The sequence below is a fragment of the Macaca fascicularis genome, chromosome 6 (assembly GCF_037993035.2).
Source record: "Macaca fascicularis isolate 582-1 chromosome 6, T2T-MFA8v1.1".
Classification (NCBI taxonomy): Eukaryota; Metazoa; Chordata; class Mammalia; order Primates; family Cercopithecidae; genus Macaca; species Macaca fascicularis.
Window position 1 is genome coordinate 79,599,882 of NC_088380.1, and position 20,381 is coordinate 79,620,262.

The following is a 20,381-nucleotide window of genomic DNA, read 5'->3' on the forward strand; positions in this document are numbered from 1 at the left end:
TGAAGAAAAAAGAGATTATAAATTTCTTTCTTTTTTTTTTTCTTTTTGAGATGGAGTCTTGCTCTGTCGCCCAGGTTGGAGTGCAGTGGGGCAATCTCATTCAGCTTATTGCAGCCTCTGCCTCCTGGATTCAAGCAATTCTCCTGCCTCAGCCTCCTGAGTAGCTGGGACTATAGGCGCATGCCGCCATGCCCGGCTAATTTTTTTTTTTTTTTTTTTTTTTTTGAGACGGAGTCTCGCTCTGTCACCCAAGCTGGAGTGCAGTGGCCGGATCTCAGCTCACTGCAAGCTCCACCTCCCGGGTTCACGCCATTCTCCTGCCTCAGCCTCCCGAGTAGCTGGGACTACAGGCGTCCGCCACCTCGCCCGGCTAGTTTTTTGTATTTTTTTTAGTAGAGACGGGGTTTCACTGTGTTAGCCAGGATGGTCTCGATCTCCTGACCTTGTGATCCGCCCGTCTCGGCCTCCCAAAGTGCTGGGATTACAGGCTTGAGCCACCGCGCCCGGCCCCGGCTAATTTTTTGTATTTTCAATAGAGACGGGGTTTCACCATGTTAGCCAGGATGGTCTTGATCGCCTGACCTCGTGATCCACCCACCTTGGCCTCCCAAACTGCTGGATTACGGGTGTGAGCCACCATGCCTGACCCATAAATTTCATATAGCTATCTTTTTCTAGCACAAAATATATTTTTATTGTTTTTGCATGTAATACTTGATAATTAGTTTTTCCTTGGGATGTCCAAGATTACATTGCAGGAGAGAACCCGGATGGCCACAAGGTAGGAGACAAAAGGAATACTAACTAGCAACATAGCAATCCAGGATCATCTGGTAAAGTTAAAACAAATTGACATATGTTGTTAACCCATGAGGCCATCACTGTCTCTTAGCATAATAACTATTTTTCATCATGAGGACCCTGAACTATCTTGTAAAAGCCAAACTGTGATTAGGTAAATCTTTTCTTTCTACACCAAAACATGAGAATGAATAATGCATTTTAGGAAGATCTATATAACAATTGACATGAACTGTTTAATGAATCTATTTGAATATACCTATTTCAAATTATCTTAATCAGGATTCCTAGAAATTGTAAAACATCTTTCTGAAAACTAGTAATCTGTTCTGTGAATAACATAAAAAGGATACACCAATCTAATTATTATTTTAAATATACTATAACCAGAATCTTCGATTTTTTGCTTTATGTGGATAATCTATGCAAAAGACCTTTTCGAAGAGTAAACATCCACCCTAAATTATATTCTGGATCTTTTCTGAGAGGTAGATATAGAACCACTATAAAAACAATCTGGGCTGGGCATGATGGCTCACGCCTGTAATCCCAGCACTTTGGGAGGCTAAAGCTGGTGGACCACTTGAGGTCAGGAGTTCGAGACCAGCGTGACCAATATGGTGAAACCCCCGTCTCTACTGAAAATACAAAAATTACCCAGGCGTGGTGGTGCATGCCTCTAATCCCAGCTACTTGGGAGGCTGAGACAGGAGAATAACTTGAACCCAGGAGGTGGAGGTTACAGTGAGCCAAGATTGCGCCGCTGCCTCCAGCCTGGGTGACAGAGCAAGCCTCCATCTGGAAAAATAAAAAATTCTGTATTCCTACTAAAGGTAGTAAGTAAACTAATAATTACACTTAATATTACTTAGCTCAGAAATTACTCTTACATTTTAAAATATCATGGAGAATTAAATATTTCTCATTTTTGCTGCCACAATAACTAGTACAATTTCTTTTCCTAAGACCATAGCAAGCCCTGGGGACATAGATGGTAATCAATTGTTATTTTTAAAGTACCGTTATATATCATTTGAGATTTTTTGCAATTAACATTTTTTTCTGTTTTGTTATTGCATTTTTAAAAGTCACACATATCAACTTCTTTGAGTCATCAGAGTATTCTTCTTTTAAGGCATTGCCCCAAATACAATGTTAGCAAAAGTATGCAGTGATAAGAATAAACCAAATGGACAATACCAAATTCTTCCCAATAGACAAGCTGTGGTGGACTTCATCAAGGATTTACCCATTAGAAAGGTAAGATTTTTACATACAGTTTATTTTTGTATATGTCCTCTGAATTCTGAAGAGATACTATGTAGGTCAATAGTTAATCATTCTTTGCTAAAATGTTTTAAAACAATAGATAACAAGCAAGAACTATAATGGGTGATAGAATTTGAACTTGAAGAAACCTTTCTGTGAAACCCTGAAAGTGAGATTTAGCTTATTTGCTGTAAACTTTTAAGAAAGTAATAATCACAGATTTTTAAGTGAATTCCTGCCAAGGAGAAGAGAAATTAAAAGAATATTTCCAACAGTCCCTTCATCTGTAACTTAGTGCTATCTTAGTTCTAAAGTCTAGATTGCTGCTAGATTAATGGGCATGATGCTTCAAAGAGATTTAGAATTTTAATTGTTTTTGACAAAGAATAAACCAAAATATTTTGCCATTTTAAAAATGGTAAAATTATCCCTCAGGGGTTCCAGAAAGTGTATACTTTATTATTTTTTGGAGCTTCTAGATTTTTCTGCATATATATACTTTTTTTTCAATAATTGCACCATACACTACTGTATATGATCTAGGACTTTCTTTTCTCATTCAACATAATGTACATGAATGAATTTAAATATTTTTCAGTGCTCAGTATGTAATATATAGTGATTACTGACTAGTATATGTAAGGTGTAGCTGCAAAGCCGTGTTTTCCAATGTTTTTCAAGTATGAATAGGTATTCCCTTTAAAAAGGTTCTGGGTTCAAATACCTTTGGAGTGTACTACTCTTGATGTGTCACTATGCATATTAATATATTAAAGATTCATAAATCTTGGAATAAAAAGTTTCACTTAAATTTGTTAATCCCACCATTCCCCAAGTTTATATGAACACAGCACTCCTTTTTTAATGCCTTTTGAACTTACATGAAGCCCTAGTTTAGTAAATGTGGTCAAAAAGTAATTAAAGCAGTTTTCCTGCATGACTTGTGAAGATAGTCACATTATTCATACCTTTTATCGATTATAAAAGATAAAATGAGCACTTTGGGAAGCCAGGGTGGGCGGATCACCTGAGGTCAGGAGTTCGAGACCAGCCTGACCAACATGGAGAAACCCCATCTCTACTAAAAATACAAAATTAGCCGGGTATGGTGGCGCATGTCTGCAATCCCAGCTACTCAGGAGGCTAAGGCAGGAGAATCGCTTGAACAACCCAGGAGGCGGAGGTTGCCGACGTGGCGCCACTGCACTCCAGCCTGGGCAACAAGACCGAGACTCCAATTCCCCCGCCCAAAAAAAAAAAAAAGTGTAATGAGATTGTAATCTCAATTTTTAGCTTAACTTTAAAATCTATTAATAATAAATATTGATTCTTTTCTAGGTTTCTGGAATAGGAAAAGTTACAGAGAAAATGTTAAAGGCCCTTGGAATTATTACATGTACGGAACTTTACCAACAGAGGGCATTGCTTTCTCTCCTTTTCTCTGAAACATCTTGGCATTATTTCCTTCATATCTCCTTGGGTCTAGGTTCAACATACCTGACAAGGTATCTGTATGTATTGTCATTCTGCTTTTTCTTAACGTTTGCTGCAATATCAGTTTTAACCATTGAGATGAGGCTATCTGGATAACATGTTTTAAAATTCTTTCAGGCTAGTTTAATTCAAAATATAATGTTTGAATTAGAGTCAACAGATTGGATGTAGGAGGAAAGGAAAAGAAGAATAAAGAATCACTCCTAGGTTGTGGCGTCAGCAATTGGGTAGAGAGACAAGAGGAATAATAGCTACTTTCTTTTTTATCCCTACCTTGTTCTTTGTTCAGAACCTAAGAAATGCCAGTAGTCAGGTTGTTGTGAAAAGAAAGATGGCCATATTCTGTAATTCACCCTTTAAGGAAGGAGATGTAATGATTCTTTGAAAGCTTTAAACTACATTTCTTTTCTTTTCCAGATTTGTAAATGATTCATTCATTTAGTACTGAGTACTTTACTTTGTGTTAGGTACTATTCTAGGCACTGTGGATAACAGCAGCGAATAGGACAAATTCCTGCCCTCATGGAGTTTACAGACTAGTGTGAGCGATAGAAAATAATTGTAAAGCAGAGTGAGGGCATAGAAAATGACTGGGGAGTAAGTGTGAAGGGTTAGCAACCATCATCCAAAGGCAGAGAGACCTGAGGGAGCCTGCCATGCAAAGGCTAGAAGAGGGAACAGCTGGAGGAAATACCCTGGGTTTTCTTCCCTGCCACTCTTTCATGTAGGTCTTAAAAAGAGGAACCCTAGAGGTAGAAGGTAAATTGTTGTGGGATAGTAGGTGAAAAGAAGGAAATTTTAAAAGACTGGGAATCATGGAAGTCAACACTGGGCACTGTTTTTACAATTTTGTCATCACCTTGTCAGCCTGTCCTCAAAATGACTCCTTTATATTCTTGTATTTAAACTGAAGGACAACAATAAAAATCAATGAGGATGCATGTAAAATTGATGGACCAATTAAGCCTACTAAATTTTACAGAGAGTGCAAGGCTTGTTGTATTGCTTTTCTCGTCTCTTCCTGCTCTTCAATCTTTTGAGTCCACAGTTAGCTGACTTTAATCTTCAGTGGACATAATGAAAGATAAAGATATCACAGCACCATAAATAATTATATTTGAAGATAGCAGGAAATAAAACTTCATTTTTAATCCAAAATTTTTTTTATTTCCATAGTGCTTGAAAACAATATAGTTCTGATGTAACATAACATATATTAACTTGTGGTATTTAGAGATGCAGGTAAGGCTTTTACATGAAATTCATAGGTAATTTATAATAAAAAATACAAAGCCTGCCTTTCCCTCTGCCCATATTCTCTATTCGCCTATTCTGCTTTGCTTTTTAATCAGAGTACTTCTCCCCTTCTAACCCGTTCCATATTTACTACTATATTTGTTTATCTGTCTCTCTCCAATGGGATATATACATTTCCTAAGGGCAAGTACTTGGTCTGTTTCCTTCATTACTGAATCCTCAAGTTCTAGAACAGTGCTTGAATCATAATAGGTTCACTAAATATTTGGAAAATGAGTACTCTACATGTCATTTCAACTTTTTGGTTTTAACTAATCCTGTCAGAGCAGCTAGAATACAGCCAAACTAGGTGGTTCAGATTCCCAATCTTCATCCTATAGCTGTGTACTAAATTCTGACTGAGGTTCTATATAGTGGTATAAATGAATAATGAATAGGCTGTGGGAGAAAGAAGTTAATATACTAAGCCAAAAACTAGATAACTGATTTTAAATTATTTAAAATTCAATTATATTTTATAACTGGAAGATATTACACTATCACTTCCTATTTGTTTTTATAAGTTGTGGTTTTTGATAGTCAGATTTTTAATAGAAGCAATTTCTAATATCTACCTATTTTCAAGTTTGTTCTTTTCAATAGATATAGACTTGATTCATAATCATATTAGCATCTTACCTGTCTATGTTCTTTGCTGATTTATTTTTAGATAAAAATCTGTTTTTCATGATGTATAAATTTTAATAAAAAATTTGAGATCTCTAAAAGGTAATTGATATGTTAAATCCTCTTCGTTAACTAAAAACAACTCAGTCTTTGAAAAATAAAGTCTTTTTTTTTCATTTCAAGGGATGGAGAGAGGAAGAGTATGAGCGTTGAGAGGTAATGTTTTATTTATTAATTATTTTTAATTGTGCATAATTCATGTTATTTTAAACTAATATTGAATTAATTTTTAGTAAATATCACTGAAATAAGAAATCTATTAGCAAATTACTATAACAATTTTTAGTAGTTTACACTCCCTGCAGTAAATGCCTTGGTATAAGACTATTATTTTCAGTTGCTATAATCTCAGAAATTAACTTCAGCTATTTTTTAATGTTGGTTTTAATCCTACCTAGTGAAAACCAAGCATTTTAGAATTTCATATCTTAATTTCTAGCTTGTTTATAAGGACAATTGAGTATTTACTTCAGAAATTTAAGAAGTAACAATTGGAATTCTTCCTAAAATTATTTCAATATTGATGATTAAGCAGAAGCTTAAACAGTAAAATATTACTGATGAAAGAGAGCTTAAAGATGATCTAGTTTAGTGGTTTACAATCTTGTTTGAAAACCAAACGAAATAATGATGGAAACTTACTGTTTGGGGAAATAAGTCATTGTTTGAAACGTCCTTCAATTATCTCCTCAAAGCAGCAAGGTTCCACTGAGACATTTAAGAAACAATGACCTAGGGCCCGGCAAGGTGGCTCACACCTGTAATCCCAGCACTTTGGGAGGCTGAGGTGGGCAGATCACTTGAGGCCAGGAGTTCTAGATGAGCCTGGCCAACATGGCAAAACCCTGTCTCTACTAAAAATACAAAAATCAGCCCAGCATGGTGGCTTACACCTTTAATGTCAGCTACTTGGGTGGCTGAGGCAAGAGAATTGCTTGAACCCGGGAGGCGGAGTTTGCAGTAAGCTGAGATGGCACCACTCCACTGCAGCCTGTGCGACAGAGTAAGACTCTGTCTCAAAATCAAAACAAGACAAAACAAAACACTGACCTAGTACAAGGTTGTGTTCATATTCCACATATGTTATTTGTGGTCAGAAAAGCTGAATAACTTTTACAGGACAGCATAATAAATGGCTTTGATAAAAATTGCTATTTTAGGTTTTGGTCCATATGAAAGCAAGCAAAGAGAGATTTTAAAAAAAGCATCCAAAAGCAAAATAGTATTGCCCTATTTGATAAATTTCTCTGCCATTTTCTCTGTTATTGGGAGCACTATTTGATGTACAGGAATGTGTTCGCCACTTTTTTTTTTCTGGAAACTGTCTCCTCTTGGCTTTTTAAAATGGGCAGTATAACATCAAATTTGGTATGAAGTTGGGGGAAAGGAGGTTGCAATTTATATCACAAACTAACTTCTCTAATACAGAAGGAACTCTTATAATCAATAAAAAAAGGGACAGTAAGCCAACAGAAAAAATGAACAAAGGTCTAATTAATTAACAGAAAAGGAAATACAAATGGCTCTTAAAACAAGTGAAAATATTACCATTTTCATTTATAATTAAAGAAATACAGATTGAAAGTTCTCTCAGATACCCTTCTTTCACTAATCAGGTTGGCAAAGATTCTAACATACTCTGTTGGCAAAACTGTAGGAATGAAAATGTGTAAACTTTAGAGGGAGTACATTAGGTTTTTTTTATTGCTATTAAAACAAGTTTCTACAAATTTAGTGGCTTAAAACAACACAGATTTATTCTCTATCATTCTGAAAGTCAGTGGTTCTAAAGTTAATGTATTGGTAGAGCTCCATTTCTTCTAGAAGCTCTGGGAGAGAGTCCATTTCTTTATGAAAAGGTTCTAGAGGCCATAGAAGCTTTGGCTCATAGCCTCAGCAACTTCTTTCTCTGACTGTAACCCTCCTGCCTCCTTCTTATAAGGACCCTTGGGATTACATTGGGCAAAGCTGAACATTCCAGAATAATCCTCAGTCAGAATTTAATCACATCTACTAAGTCCCTTTTGTCATATAAGATACTAGGTTCACAGATTTCAGGGATTAGGATGTGGACGTTTTTAGGGACCATTATCTAGCCTACCACAGGGGGTAAGAAATTTGATAATATGTGTCAAAATCACAGATACATGTATTTGATGCCATAATTCTTTTATTAAGAATTAATTCCAGAGATGTAGTCACATGTCATTTTACATATATCCAGGGTTACTTATTGCATTTTTTATGATAGAAAAAAACTGTAATATCCATGAATAGAGAATTGGTTAAATTGGCCGGGCGCGGTGGCTCAAGCCTGTAATCCCAGCACTTTGGGAGGCCGAGACGGGCGGATCACGAGGTCAGGAGATCGAGACCATCCTGGGTAACACAGTGAAACCCCGTCTCTACTAAAAATACAAAAACTTAGCCGGGCGAGGTGGCAGGCGCCTGTAGTCCCAGCTACTCGGGAGGCTGAGGCAGGAGAATGGCGTGAACCCGGGAGGCGGAGCTTACAGTGAGCTGAGATCGGGCCACTGCAATCCAGCCTGGGTGACAGAGCGAGACTCCGTCTCAAAAAAAAAAAAGAGAATTGGTTAAATTACCTTACATCATTAAATTAGAATATTATGCTGCTATATAAAAATGAGGAAATCATTTACTCATGGGGAACTCTCACCATGATAAATTGAGAAAAGCAGGGTATTAAACAATGTATCTAAAATTCTACTGTTTATGTAAAACATGAGAGGAAAATGTCTAATGGTTTGCTTATTTTATATATATATATATATACTTGGAATATTTCTTTTTTTTTTTTTTTGAGACGGAGTCTCTGTTGCCCAGGCTGGAGTGCAGTGGCATGATCTTAGCTCACTGCAAGCTTCGCCTCCCGGGTTCTCGCCCTTCTCCTGCCTCAGCCTCCCGAGTAGCTGGGACTACAGGCGCCCGTATACGTGGAATATTTCTAAGGAATTCATAAGAATAAGAAGCTGACACATTGGTTGCCACTAGGAAAGAGAACTGAGTAGCTGAGGTTAAGGTTAGAAGTAGAAAGGGGACTCTTTACTGAAGAGTTACTTGCTCAGGGTCCATACTCATCATTCTGGTCTCTTTGTATTATCCTCTTTTATGTTAATATCACTTGTCAACTTATTTCAACACTCTTTTGTAGATGAATTCAAAATACCTACATTTAGTCTTATCAGCCTTCTATTTTCAGCTGTCTATTAAACAACTCTGCCTAGGTTCCATGAGCCAACACCTTAAATCTACTTAAAGGTGTTTCTCATCCAGAAAATCCATGTACAGTAATTGGAATGATGTTCTCATTTGGACTTTCTTAACATAATCCTCTGTAACAAAGTCTATATATACATATACCCTAATCTGTTTTAAGTTCTGGAGGCATTACCGTTATCTGTTGGTAATTTTAATTATCTTTTTTGTGATATAATAGAGCAACAGCATAAAATTGTTTCTTTGCTACTCAAGCTTTCCTGTTTAAGTGGGTTTCCATTATTTATATAGATCTTAGATGTTTTTACTTAATTAAATTTTAGTTCATTTGAAAACTTTATTTTGTACTGCAGAAAATATAACTTCATGCTAGCCATATAAACATGCATACCATTTCCAAATTATCCTGGATTATAGTTTACTTTGTGCACCAAAATTATTCTTATCTTTGTAGGACATTCAGTGAGATAAATAAAGCGGAAGAACAATACAGCCTATGTGAAGAACTTTGCAGTGAACTTGCTCGAGATCTACAGAAAGAAGGACTTAAGGTGCTTTATTTTGATATGGTGTCCTTAGTTTTTAAGTTTTTTAATAATAAAATGCTACCTTAAAGCTAGAGTTAGATTACACATTATTCTTAAAGGTGAATACAAATTAATAAATGTCAGAATAGTGCAGTCCTATCACCAACAGTCAGATACAAATCCAATTCTGACCTATATCTGGAGTCTGTGATGGGGTGATTCTATGAAGAAGCAACTTGTGAGGATAGTGTGGTTCAGTATAATTCAGAGGACTTTACTTCTGTACCTCAGGAGTACATTTGAATAAGTTAAAACCAGAGTTACACTGGCATTAGAGAATAAGGCAGAAGAAAGAATTTGCAGAGAATTGTATTCACATATTACAAATGTCTTTCCAATCATCCTTTAATGTTTTTCTTACTTAGACAATGACTTTCTAAAATAGCCATTTTGTTTCAAGCTTGTAATCCAGGTTGCTTAACACAGGACAACAAAACCTATAAGACTTTGAACTTGCTATTTTATAATCTTCACTCACAACAATTTATATTTAGAGTATTCCCAACACTCTCAAACCAGAGGCAGAATCAGTACAAAGCGTAATAAAAAGGTATTTTTAAATTGCTACACAGGTACAAATACCTGGTTTGATAGAAGAAATGAGACCTAGTGTTCAATAGATCAGTAAAGTGATTATAGTGTACAGTAATCTATTTTACATATCAGAATAGCTAGAAGAGAACAATTTGCATGTTTCTAGCATAAAGAAAATGCAAATATTTAAGGTGGTAGATATCCCAAGTACACTTATTTGATCTTTACAAAGATCAAAACTATGAGGTACATGTGATAACTTACTATGTTCATATAATGCATCAGTAAAACTATTACGCTAATCAGTGAAAAATTTGTTTTAAAAAAATTAGTACCAAGAGTGGGATATCTTATGAGTATTTTTCTCATAGTCCTTCTCTATCATACCTTGAGTTTAAATAATTTTCTTTTTAAAAAATGTTTAATAAACATTGAATTTTATGATCATTTTAGGTTTCCAGAAAAGTCACAAAAATAATAGAATTTCAGCATACTCCTCACCTGGTTTCCTCCATTATTAACATATTACCAGAGTACATTTGTCAAAAGTAAGAAACTGATATTTCATTCATTGCCAATTATTAAGTCAACCCTAGACTTTATTTGGAGTTTACTAATTTTTCCATTAATATCCTCCCTGCCTTCTAGAGTTCAATCCAGGGGACTACATTGCATTTAGCTGTCATGTCTCTCCGGTTTCCTGGTCTGTGATAGTTCTTAGTTTTTCCTTCTTTTTCATGACCTCGACAATCTTGGGTATTACCATACAGGTATTCTGCAGAATGTCGCCCAATCTGGGTTTGTCTGATCATTTTCTCATAATTAGATCAGGGTTATGGATTTTTAGAAAGAATATCACAAAGAGGAAGTGCCCTTCTCATAACATCCTATCATGGGGTATATAATAGCCACATGATGTCATGGATGATATTAACTTTCCTTACTTGGTTACTGTTTGCTAGGCTTCTCCACTGTGAAGTTAGTGTTTTTCCCTTTGGAAGTAAGTCAGTAAATCTAATCTACCCTGAGATGAGAGAGAGCAGGAATTAACTTCCTCCTCCAGGGGATACTAAAATATACATAACATAAAATTTACCATTTTAACCATTTTTGAGTGTACAGTTCATACTGTTTTATAACCATCACCACCACCCATCTCTAGAACTGTTTCATTGTCTCCACTGAAACCCTGCACTCATAAAACACTTAACTGTAAAAGGAATTCTTACATTTAAATTGTTTGGCATAGCATCTGACAATGCAGAAGGCACACAATAAGTGTGAGCTATTCATAAGTCCTTTTCAGTGAGACACTTTTAGAAATATTTTTTTCCTTCCTTTGTAGATAATGAATCAACCTCCAAAAGAGATTCAGTAAAAGTAAAAGTGATCATTTAACCTTTCCCTTAATGTAATGGCCTTTCATAAAAATTCAGTTGTGGGGCCAGGCACAGTGGCTCATTCCTGTAATCCCAGCTTTTTGGGAGGCTGAGGTGGGTGGATCACCTGAGGTCAGGAGTTTGAGATCAGCCTGGCCAACATGGTGAAACCCCATCCCTACTAAAAATGGTGGCGGGCACCTGTAATCCCAGCTACTCTGGAGGCTAAGGCAGGAGAACCATTGGAACCTGGAAGGCAGAGGCTGCAGTGAGCCGAGATCCCACCACTGCACTCCAGCCTGGGCAACAGAGTGAGACTCTGTCTAAAACAAAAAACAAACAAAAAAATTCAGTTGGGAAGGGGAATAATAATTACTGGCTAAAATGGGATTTTAGGTTAGGCATAGTGGCTCATGGCTGTAATCTCAGCACATTAGGAAGCTGAGGCAAGAGATTGCTTGAGCCCACGAGTTCAAGACCAGCCTGGACAACCCAGTGAAATCACGTCTCTACAAAAAAAATTTTAAAATTAGCTGGACGTGGTGGCACGAGCGTGTAGTCCCAGCTACTTGGGAGGCTGAGGCAGGAGGATAACATGAGCCTGGGAGGTCGAAGCTGCAGTGAGCCATGATCATGCCACTGTACTCCAGCCTGGGCAATAGAGCGAGACCCCCATCTCAAAAACAAAATAAAATGGGATTTCAGCTTGTGTTTGGAAAGGGGAGTAAAAGTTTTTGGCTGAAATGGTGTTTTAATTTTTTTTTTTTTTTTTTTGAGGTGGAGTCTTGCCCTGTCACCCAGGCTGGAGTGCAATGGTATGATCTCGGCTCAATGCAACCTCTGCCTCCCAGCTTCAAACTGTTCTCCTGCCTCAGTCTCCCCAGTCACTGGGATTAAAGGCGCCTGCCATCATGCCCAGCTAATTTTTGTATTTTTAGTAGAGACAGGGTTTCACCATATTGGCCAGGCTGGTCTTGAACTCCTGACCTCGTGATCCGCCCGCCTCGGCCTCCCAAAGTGCTGGGATTACAGGTGCGAGCCACCACGCCCGGCCTCTTATTCTTTGTGGTATTTTTATCACCATGTTTTATAAATAATTGGTTATACTTCCATAATCTTATGTCCATAAACCTTTCTGAATTTTTCTAACATGTAAATGACTTTTTTCTAGAAGTTAGGAAGTCATACAGAATAATGTATTCTGGTGGGTGCAGTAGCTCATGCCTATAATTGCAACACTTTGCAAGGCCAGGATCGCTTGAGGCCAGGAATTTGAGACTAGCCTAGGTAACGTAGTGAGACTCCATCTCTACAAAAAATAAAAAATTAGCTGGTGTAGTGACATGCACTTGTAATCTTAGCTACTCAGGAGGCTGAGGCAAGAGGATCACTTGAGCCCAGAAGTTGAAGGCTGCAGTGAGCTACAGCTGTGCCAGCGCACTCCAGCGTGGACAACAGAGAGAGACTCTGTCTCATAAATAAATAAATAACATATTGTATATGTTATAGGGTAGAACTGTTACCATTAAGTTGAAGAATGTGAATTTTGAAGTAAAAACTCGTGCATCTACAGTTTCATCTGTTGTTTCTACTGCAGAAGAAATATTTGCCATTGCTAAGGAATTGCTAAAAACAGAAATTGAAGCTGATTTTCCGCATCCCTTGAGATTAAGACTTATGGGTATGACTTTTTTATTTTTTTGTTTTTCCTTAAATCTGCTAGGTTTTCCTAAATAATTCACTTTGGGAATACAGGGGGCCCCCAACTTAACAATGGTTCAACTTAATGATTTTTCAACTTTGCGATGGTGGGAAAGTTGTATGCTTTCAGTACACTTTTGACTTACAGTGTGGTTACATCCTGATAAACCTGTCATAAATTGAAAGTATTGTAAGTTGACTTATTATGTTTTCAATTTACAGTGGGTTTATCTGGATACAATCCTATTGTAAGTCAATGAGCACCTGTATTCTCGCCTTCATTTTATTTCTTAAATCTGTTTAGGAAGTTCTTCCTTTGCTGCTGCCATTTATCTTAATTATTAGACCCTGATGTGTGAAGCCATGATCATTAGTTTAATTGCAGTAAGAGCCAATTAAAGTTGTTCTTTTCCTCATAACTTAATGAAATTCTTGTGGCCAGGTATCTTTCAAAATTCAAAACTTTTCAGATTTTGGAAAGCAAATTCAGTGCATGTAGAGTATATTATGTTGTAATACTTCTTTGTGGATCTGGGGCAACACCCCCTATTCAAACATATTAATATTTCTATAGCAAAACAAAATATTCAGAGACTGTAAAGACTGATGACTTTAATTTAGTCATCAAGTATCACTTGTTGCTTACAATTTTCAGAACTTTTTGGATTTTGGAATTACAGATAAAGGATTGTGACATTGTGAAATCACATCTCCAAGCCATTACATGGTAAAAACTAACAAGCCATGTTTCCAAAGTGAACTGGTTGAAAGTATGTATATGGATCAGCACTCCAAATGCACATTTTACTAGTAAGGAGTGGGTCACTAGCCATACTTTCATTTATGAAAGATATAGCACACACTGAAATCTACTGAATAAAGTGTTAATTCAAAGAGCCAGGCCAGGCGTGGTGTCTCACACCTGTAATCCCAACACTTTGGGAGGCCAAGGCAGGTGGATCGCCTGAGGTCAGGAGTTTGAGACCAGCCTGGCCAACATAGTGAAACCCCATCTGTACTAAAACTACAAAAAATTAGCTGGACACGGTGGTGGGCACCTGTAATCCCAGCTGCTCGAGAGGCAGAGGCAGGAGAATCGCTTGAACCTGGGAAGTGGAGGTTGCAGTGAGCTGAGATCACACCATTGCACTCCAGCCTGGGCAAAATGTCCTTCGGTACATGAATGGATAAATAAACTGTGGTACATACAGACAGTGGAATAATATTCAGCACAGAAAAGAAGTGAATTATCAATTCATGAAAAGACATGAATGAAACTTAACTGCATAATGTTAAGTAAAAGAAGCCAATCTGGGCCGGGCGCGGTGGCTCAAGCCTGTAATCCCAGCACTTTGGGAGGCCGAGGCGGGTGGATCACAAGGTCAGGAGATCGAGACTATCCTGGCTAACATGGTGAAACCCCGTCTCTACTAAAAATACAAAAAACTAGCCGGGCGTGGTGGCGGGCGCCTGTAGTCTCAGCTACTTGGGAGGCTGAGGCGGGAGAATGGCGTGAACCCGGGAGGCGGAGCTTGCAGTGAGCCGAGATCACGCCACTGCACTCCAGCCTGGGAGACACAGCGAGACTCCGTCTCAAAAAAAAAAAAAAAAAAAAGAAGCCAATCTGAAAAAACTAAATACTGTATGATTCCAACCATATGAGATTCTGGAAAAGGCAAATATGAGTACCATAAAAAATAATTGATTGTCAGGAGTTAAGAGGAGAAGAAGAGATGAATAGGCAAAAACACAGGAATTTTAGGGCAATGAAATGATTCTGTATGATTCTATAATGACACGTCATTATAAATTTGTCCAGGCACACAGAATGTATTCCAAGGGTGAACCCTATGTAAGCTATGGACTTTGAATGACAATGTTGTGGCAATGTAGGTTTGTAGATTGTAACAAATGTACCACTCTGGTGCCACATGTTGATAGTTGGGGTGGAGGGGTATGCTTGTGTAGGGGAAGGGAATCTATGGGAACTCATTGTACCTTCTGCTCAATTTTGCTGTGAACCTAAAATTTCTCTAAAAAATAAAGTTTATTAGAAAAAAAAGAGCTAAAGAGTCTGTATAGTTGACTCCGGTTAGTTACTGGTATTAATGTAATGGTATGTGTCATATATGAATTAAAATCCTACATCATTATGCTAACTCCAAATAGATAGTTAATATTTAATGATATTCTTTTATAAAGGAAGGTAAATTTGTACTTATAATAACAGCTTTGAAATGTGACTTATTTTTTCTCTCTAGCCAACCTTTTGCATATGTCATAGCACTAGACAAAATGTTTTTATGCATTATGAGTGAATTGGCTTTGTTCAATATGAAATTGATTGTGATTGGTTTAATTTAGGTGTTCGGATATCTAGTTTTCCCAATGAAGAAGACAGGAAACACCAACAAAGGAGCATTATTGGCTTTTTACAGGCTGGAAACCAAGCCCTGTCAGCCACTGGGTGTATACTAGAGAAAACAGACAAAGATCAGTTTGTAAAACCTCTAGAAATGTCTCATAAGAAGAGTTTCTTTGATAAAAAACGATCAGAAAGGAAATGGAGTCACCAAGATACATTTAAATGTGAAACTGTGAATAAACAAAGTTTCCAGACATCACAACCATTCCAAGTTTTAAAGAAGAAGATGAGTGAGAATTTGGAAATATCAGAGAATTCAGATAACTGTCAGATATTTACCTGTCCTGTTTGCTTTAGGGCACAAGGGTGCATCAGTCTGGAAGCCTTTAATAAACATGTAGATGCATGTCTTGATGGATCTTCAATCAGTGAAAACTCTAAAGTGTTCTCGTGTTCACATGTTTCTGCTACCAGAGTTAACAAGAAAGAAAATGTTCCTGCTTCTTCACTTTGTGAGAAGCAAGATTATGAAGCCCATCCAAAAATTAAAGAAGTGTCTTCAGTAGATTGTGTAGCTTTAGTAGATACTATAGATAACTCATCTAAAGCAGAAAGCATAGATGCTTTAAGTAATAAGCATATCAAGGGAGAATGTTCTAATCTCCCAGGCAAGTCTTTTAATATTGAACACTGTCATCAGAATTCTTCTTGCACTGTTTCGTTGGAAAACGAAGATGTTGGATTATTAAGCAGACAAGAATCCTGCCAGCCTTACTTATGTGAAGTGATAACAGGCCAAGCTCTAGTTTGTCCTGTTTGTAATGTAGAACAAAAGACTTCAGATCTAACCCTGTTCAATGTGCATGTGGATGTTTGCTTAAATAAAAGTTTTATCCAAGAATTAAGAAACGACAAAGTTAACCCAGTTAATCAACCCAAAGAAAGCTCCAGAAGTACTGGTGAGTGTGTAGTCGTTTTAAACTGCATGATTTTCTAGGAATATGTTTTATTAAAATTAATGAGATTGTTAAATCTGAAATATATACTATTAAATGGGTAGTTTGTGTATGCCACCATTTAGGGAAATGTTGGTTACCTTGCCATAGGTTAGAATTAACTCAAGCCTATAGATTGTGAATTTGGGGAAAACTTTGGTTTGATCTTGATTTAGCACAGAATGAACTCAAAGGTTTAAGGAGCTGAGTGATCTAATCAAAAAAGAAATTCCTTCAGAGAGTATCTGCGAAGACACAGTGGTAAATTAACTATAACTGCATAACCAGAAAGCCTCTTTAACTTATTTTTTGGTAGTGCTGACTCTACCCAAATTTCACCAATAAAATTAAGTGTAATGCTAATAAAATTAGTAAATTACAAAGAAATTATAGTTTTTGGTGTGTTTCCATATGAACTATATAGTACCACGAAAGTTATTATCTTTAATCAATAAGTTTTAACTTTTTAAATTTTTGTACAACTTTTAAATTATTTCATATTATTCATTATGGAATTTCTTGACTTTTCTTTCCTCTAAAGGTAGCTCAAGTGGAGTACAGAAGGCTGTAACAAAAACAAAAAGGTATGGCTAATTAGAGCTTTAATAAAGCTGGCTACAATATGAAAATTCAATCATTTTATAAATTATTAAGTAATCAATGTTAGAAATGAATTATTTTCTAGAATCTCTTCCTGCATTTTAATTGTGTGTTCCTTTTAATTCTAGGCCAGGATTGATGACAAAGTACTCATCAAAGAAAATAAAACCAAACAATCCCAAACATACCCTTGATATATTTTTTAAGTAAACATTGAACATTTTATCATTAACTTTAAATTGAAACTTGTTATTTTATAATCAATGAATTTGTTCTTTCTGATTTTAAGTTTGCAGATTTATTTAGTGAAGGCAAGTGCAATAATCCTTCCTCAGATGATGTTTACTTTTCTAAGATATATATATATTGATTCCGTATATCTTTTTTATAACCATGAGAATTTTACTTCCATTATACATCAATTGGAAATTAATCCTGTTATGAGATAATTTTTAAAAGGGAAATTAGGAATGAGATAAGAAGGTGGTGTTTTTTTATTATTTTTATACTGAATATAAAAACATATTTGTAAGGGCTCTCAAAGATTTACACAAACCTATATTATCATAAGAATTTTTCAGCACTTAACTACTTTGTTGGCATTGATCCTAGTATCTAAATACTTCATGAGCATTCATAATTAAAATTTATCTTAAGTTCTGTGAAGAGTATTAACATAACTAGTACAAGTGGTTTTCTTCAGGAAAATAAATATCACAGTTATTATCTGCATTAAAATGGTTTTTGCCTAAAATACAATTTTTAATCTGACTTTTCTTATTTAGAATTCCGTTATCTTATGAATAAGCACTTGAATCACTTTTTAAAATATTTAGTCTTAAGATGATTCAAAGTAGTTTTATTTTAATACAGGACCTTTAAATGGCAGTATTTCATTTCTTGTCAATTATGTTGGTACTCTCCACAAATCTATAAAGAAGGATGAATTGTACAGTCATTTTTTAATAATCTTCAAGAGAAAATGTGTAATTCAAAAGATTAATGTGTATTAAAACACATTACATATCTTAGTTACATTTCTATCAACATTTTTATTAATATTTGTGAAAGAAGAGAGCTTAATAGTAGTTAGCTTAAGTATTTTCTCCAAATACTTTTGTGCTATCTATGAGTTCTTCTCAAAAAATAATTATTTAGGCCAGGCACAATGGCTCATACCTGTAAGGACAGCACTTTGGGAGGCTGAGGTGGGCAGATCACTTGAGGTCAGGAGTTTGAGACCAGCCTGGCCAACATGATAAGACCCTATCTCTACTAAAACGAAAAAAAAAAAAAAATTAGCCAGGCTTGGTGGCACATGCCTGTAATCCCAGCTACTCAGATGGCTGAGGCAGGAGAACCTCTTGAACCTGGGAGGTCGAGGCTGCAGTCAGCCAAGATCTTGCCACTACACTGCAGCCTGGATGAAGAGCAAGACCCTGTCTCAATAATATAATAATAGTTATTATTACTATTTAATTGTAACATGAAGTTGGAAGCCATTTTATGTTACTTCTTTAAGGAGCTAAATCTTTTGTTCTCTTATATTTTTGTTTTCTCTCCTCTTGCTTTTCATATTTTAGCTTATGATCTAAATATATATTTTATATATTATAATATTTTAGGAATAGCTTAATTAAGAACTCATAGACTTTGGCAAAGTGGTAACTGGACTTTTAATTACTAGATTGTTTAAATTAGGCTTAATGCCTGTTAGCATGCCAATCCAATCCCATGACTGATGTTATTATACACTGTGGCAAATACAAAGTTGTAGTGTTATGGTTCTTGATCGTGTGATTTACTTATGTAAATTCTGTACAAATTTAAGTTCAGTGAAATATTTAATATACTGAAAGGTAAATAATACCATATTGAATTATTTTCTGTCTTGCCTTAAGTTTATTTTTATTATCTTCAATATTAGATTAAATGCTAAATTATTTTCATTTAAGGATTTATTTAGTTGAATGTTAATCATTTAGTAATATTTAATAATCATTTGAAATCAAATTTAAAACTTTTATAGATCTAATAGAGATGGTTTCCTTACTTTTCCACTCTTCCTCCCTCTTTTTTTTTTTTTTTTTTTTTTTTTTTTTTTTTTTTTTTTTTTTGAGACGGAGTCTCACTGTGTCTCCCAGGCTGGAGTGCAGTGGCCTGATCTCGGCTCACTGCAAGCTCCGCCTCCCGGGTTCACGCCATTCTCCCGCCTCAGCCTCCCAAGTAGCTGAGACTACAGGCGCCCGCCACCACGCCCGGCTAGTTTTTTGTATTTTTAGTAGAGACGGGGTTTCACCATGTTAGCCAGGATAGTCTCGATCTCCTGACCTCGTGATCCACCCGCCTCGGCCTCCCAAAGTGCTGGGATTATAGGCTTGAGCCACCGCGCCCGGCCCACTCTTCCTCCCTCTTATGCCTTCATTTTTATTTTCTCTGCCCAGAATTTTCTTCACATTCGTTACTACCTGTTTTGTCTATTATATCCAACCCATTTTCTTTTTATTATAATTTTGATTTGGGGCATTTGAAGAAAATACAGCAAAACTACAAGGACTGGTAATAAGCATGCATAATTTTACCTACTTAGTGAACCTAATATAAACCTAATATAAAGAACCACCATATTTGCAATATATATAACTGGTGAAAAACTAGTGTCCAGAGTATATAAATGATCCCTATGAATCACTAAGAAAAAGACAGTCAATAGAAATTTGTACAAAAGACTTTATATGGCATTTCAAATGAAAGGAAATCCAGATGACCAAGAAACATGAAAATATTCCCAGCCATATTAATATTTGGGAAGTAAAAAATAAAACTACAAGGAGGTATCATTACATCTCTACCTTATTTACAAAAATGAAATGATCTAATGATACTAAATTTTGGTGATGATGTCAGCTCTTACATTGAAAACAATCACTGGAAAAATTTGTCCTTCAGTAAATAAAGATAAACGTGCTCAAAACCCAGCAATTGCACTCTGAAGTATACATCTTTGCAGGCTGTCTTTCATTACAGTTATTTTTTGCCCTGTCACGACCCTAACTAATACAATGCCTTGGGAAAACTACTGAACATGTATCCTAGAAAGCATGTACAAGAAAGTTCTGCCCAGTCAGGAAGGTGGCCTAGAAAAAAATTTTTTAGTGTTCATAGCAGCACTGCAATATCCAAAAGTTAGAAATGAACCAATTATTCAGCAATGGTAGAATGGTTAAATTCTACCATGGCATTTGTGTTGAAACAATAGAATTCTACACAATGGTGAAAATGAAGGAAATAGCTAACCACAACATGGATGAATATCACAGACATAGCATAGAGCAAAAGAAGCGAATCACAGAGGGATGCCATCAACATGATTCCATTTGTATAAAGTTTAAAACAGTAAAAACTGAACAACTATATTGTTTTAAGGGTGATAAAA

At 36.1% G+C, this 20,381-nt stretch overlaps 1 protein-coding gene across 22 annotated transcripts in view; it reads left to right on the forward strand.

Annotated features, from left to right (window-relative positions):
• The window catches only part of POLK (DNA polymerase kappa), an 88,284-nt gene extending 71,100 nt beyond the window's left edge, over positions 1-17,184 (forward strand). For 14 of the 22 annotated variants that reach the window (XM_073993626.1, XM_045393870.3, XM_065546385.2 and 11 more), the window contains 8 exons: positions 1,937-2,061; positions 3,409-3,575; positions 5,671-5,703; positions 9,239-9,335; positions 12,794-12,965; positions 15,350-16,309; positions 16,887-16,929; positions 17,074-17,184. In XM_073993626.1, the coding sequence (XP_073849727.1) occupies positions 1,937-2,061; positions 3,409-3,575; positions 5,671-5,703; positions 9,239-9,335; positions 12,794-12,965; positions 15,350-16,309; positions 16,887-16,929; positions 17,074-17,155 (1,679 nt within the window). In that variant the 3' untranslated portion in view covers positions 17,156-17,184. Of the gene's footprint in view, positions 1-1,936; positions 2,062-3,408; positions 3,576-5,670; positions 5,704-9,238; positions 9,336-12,645; positions 12,966-15,349; positions 16,310-16,886; positions 16,930-17,073 lie in introns of those variants that run through there. The other 8 variants (XR_012413751.1, XR_012413750.1, XR_012413748.1 and 5 more) reach the window with 2 other exon arrangements.
• The last annotated feature ends 3,197 nt before the right edge of the window (positions 17,185-20,381 follow it).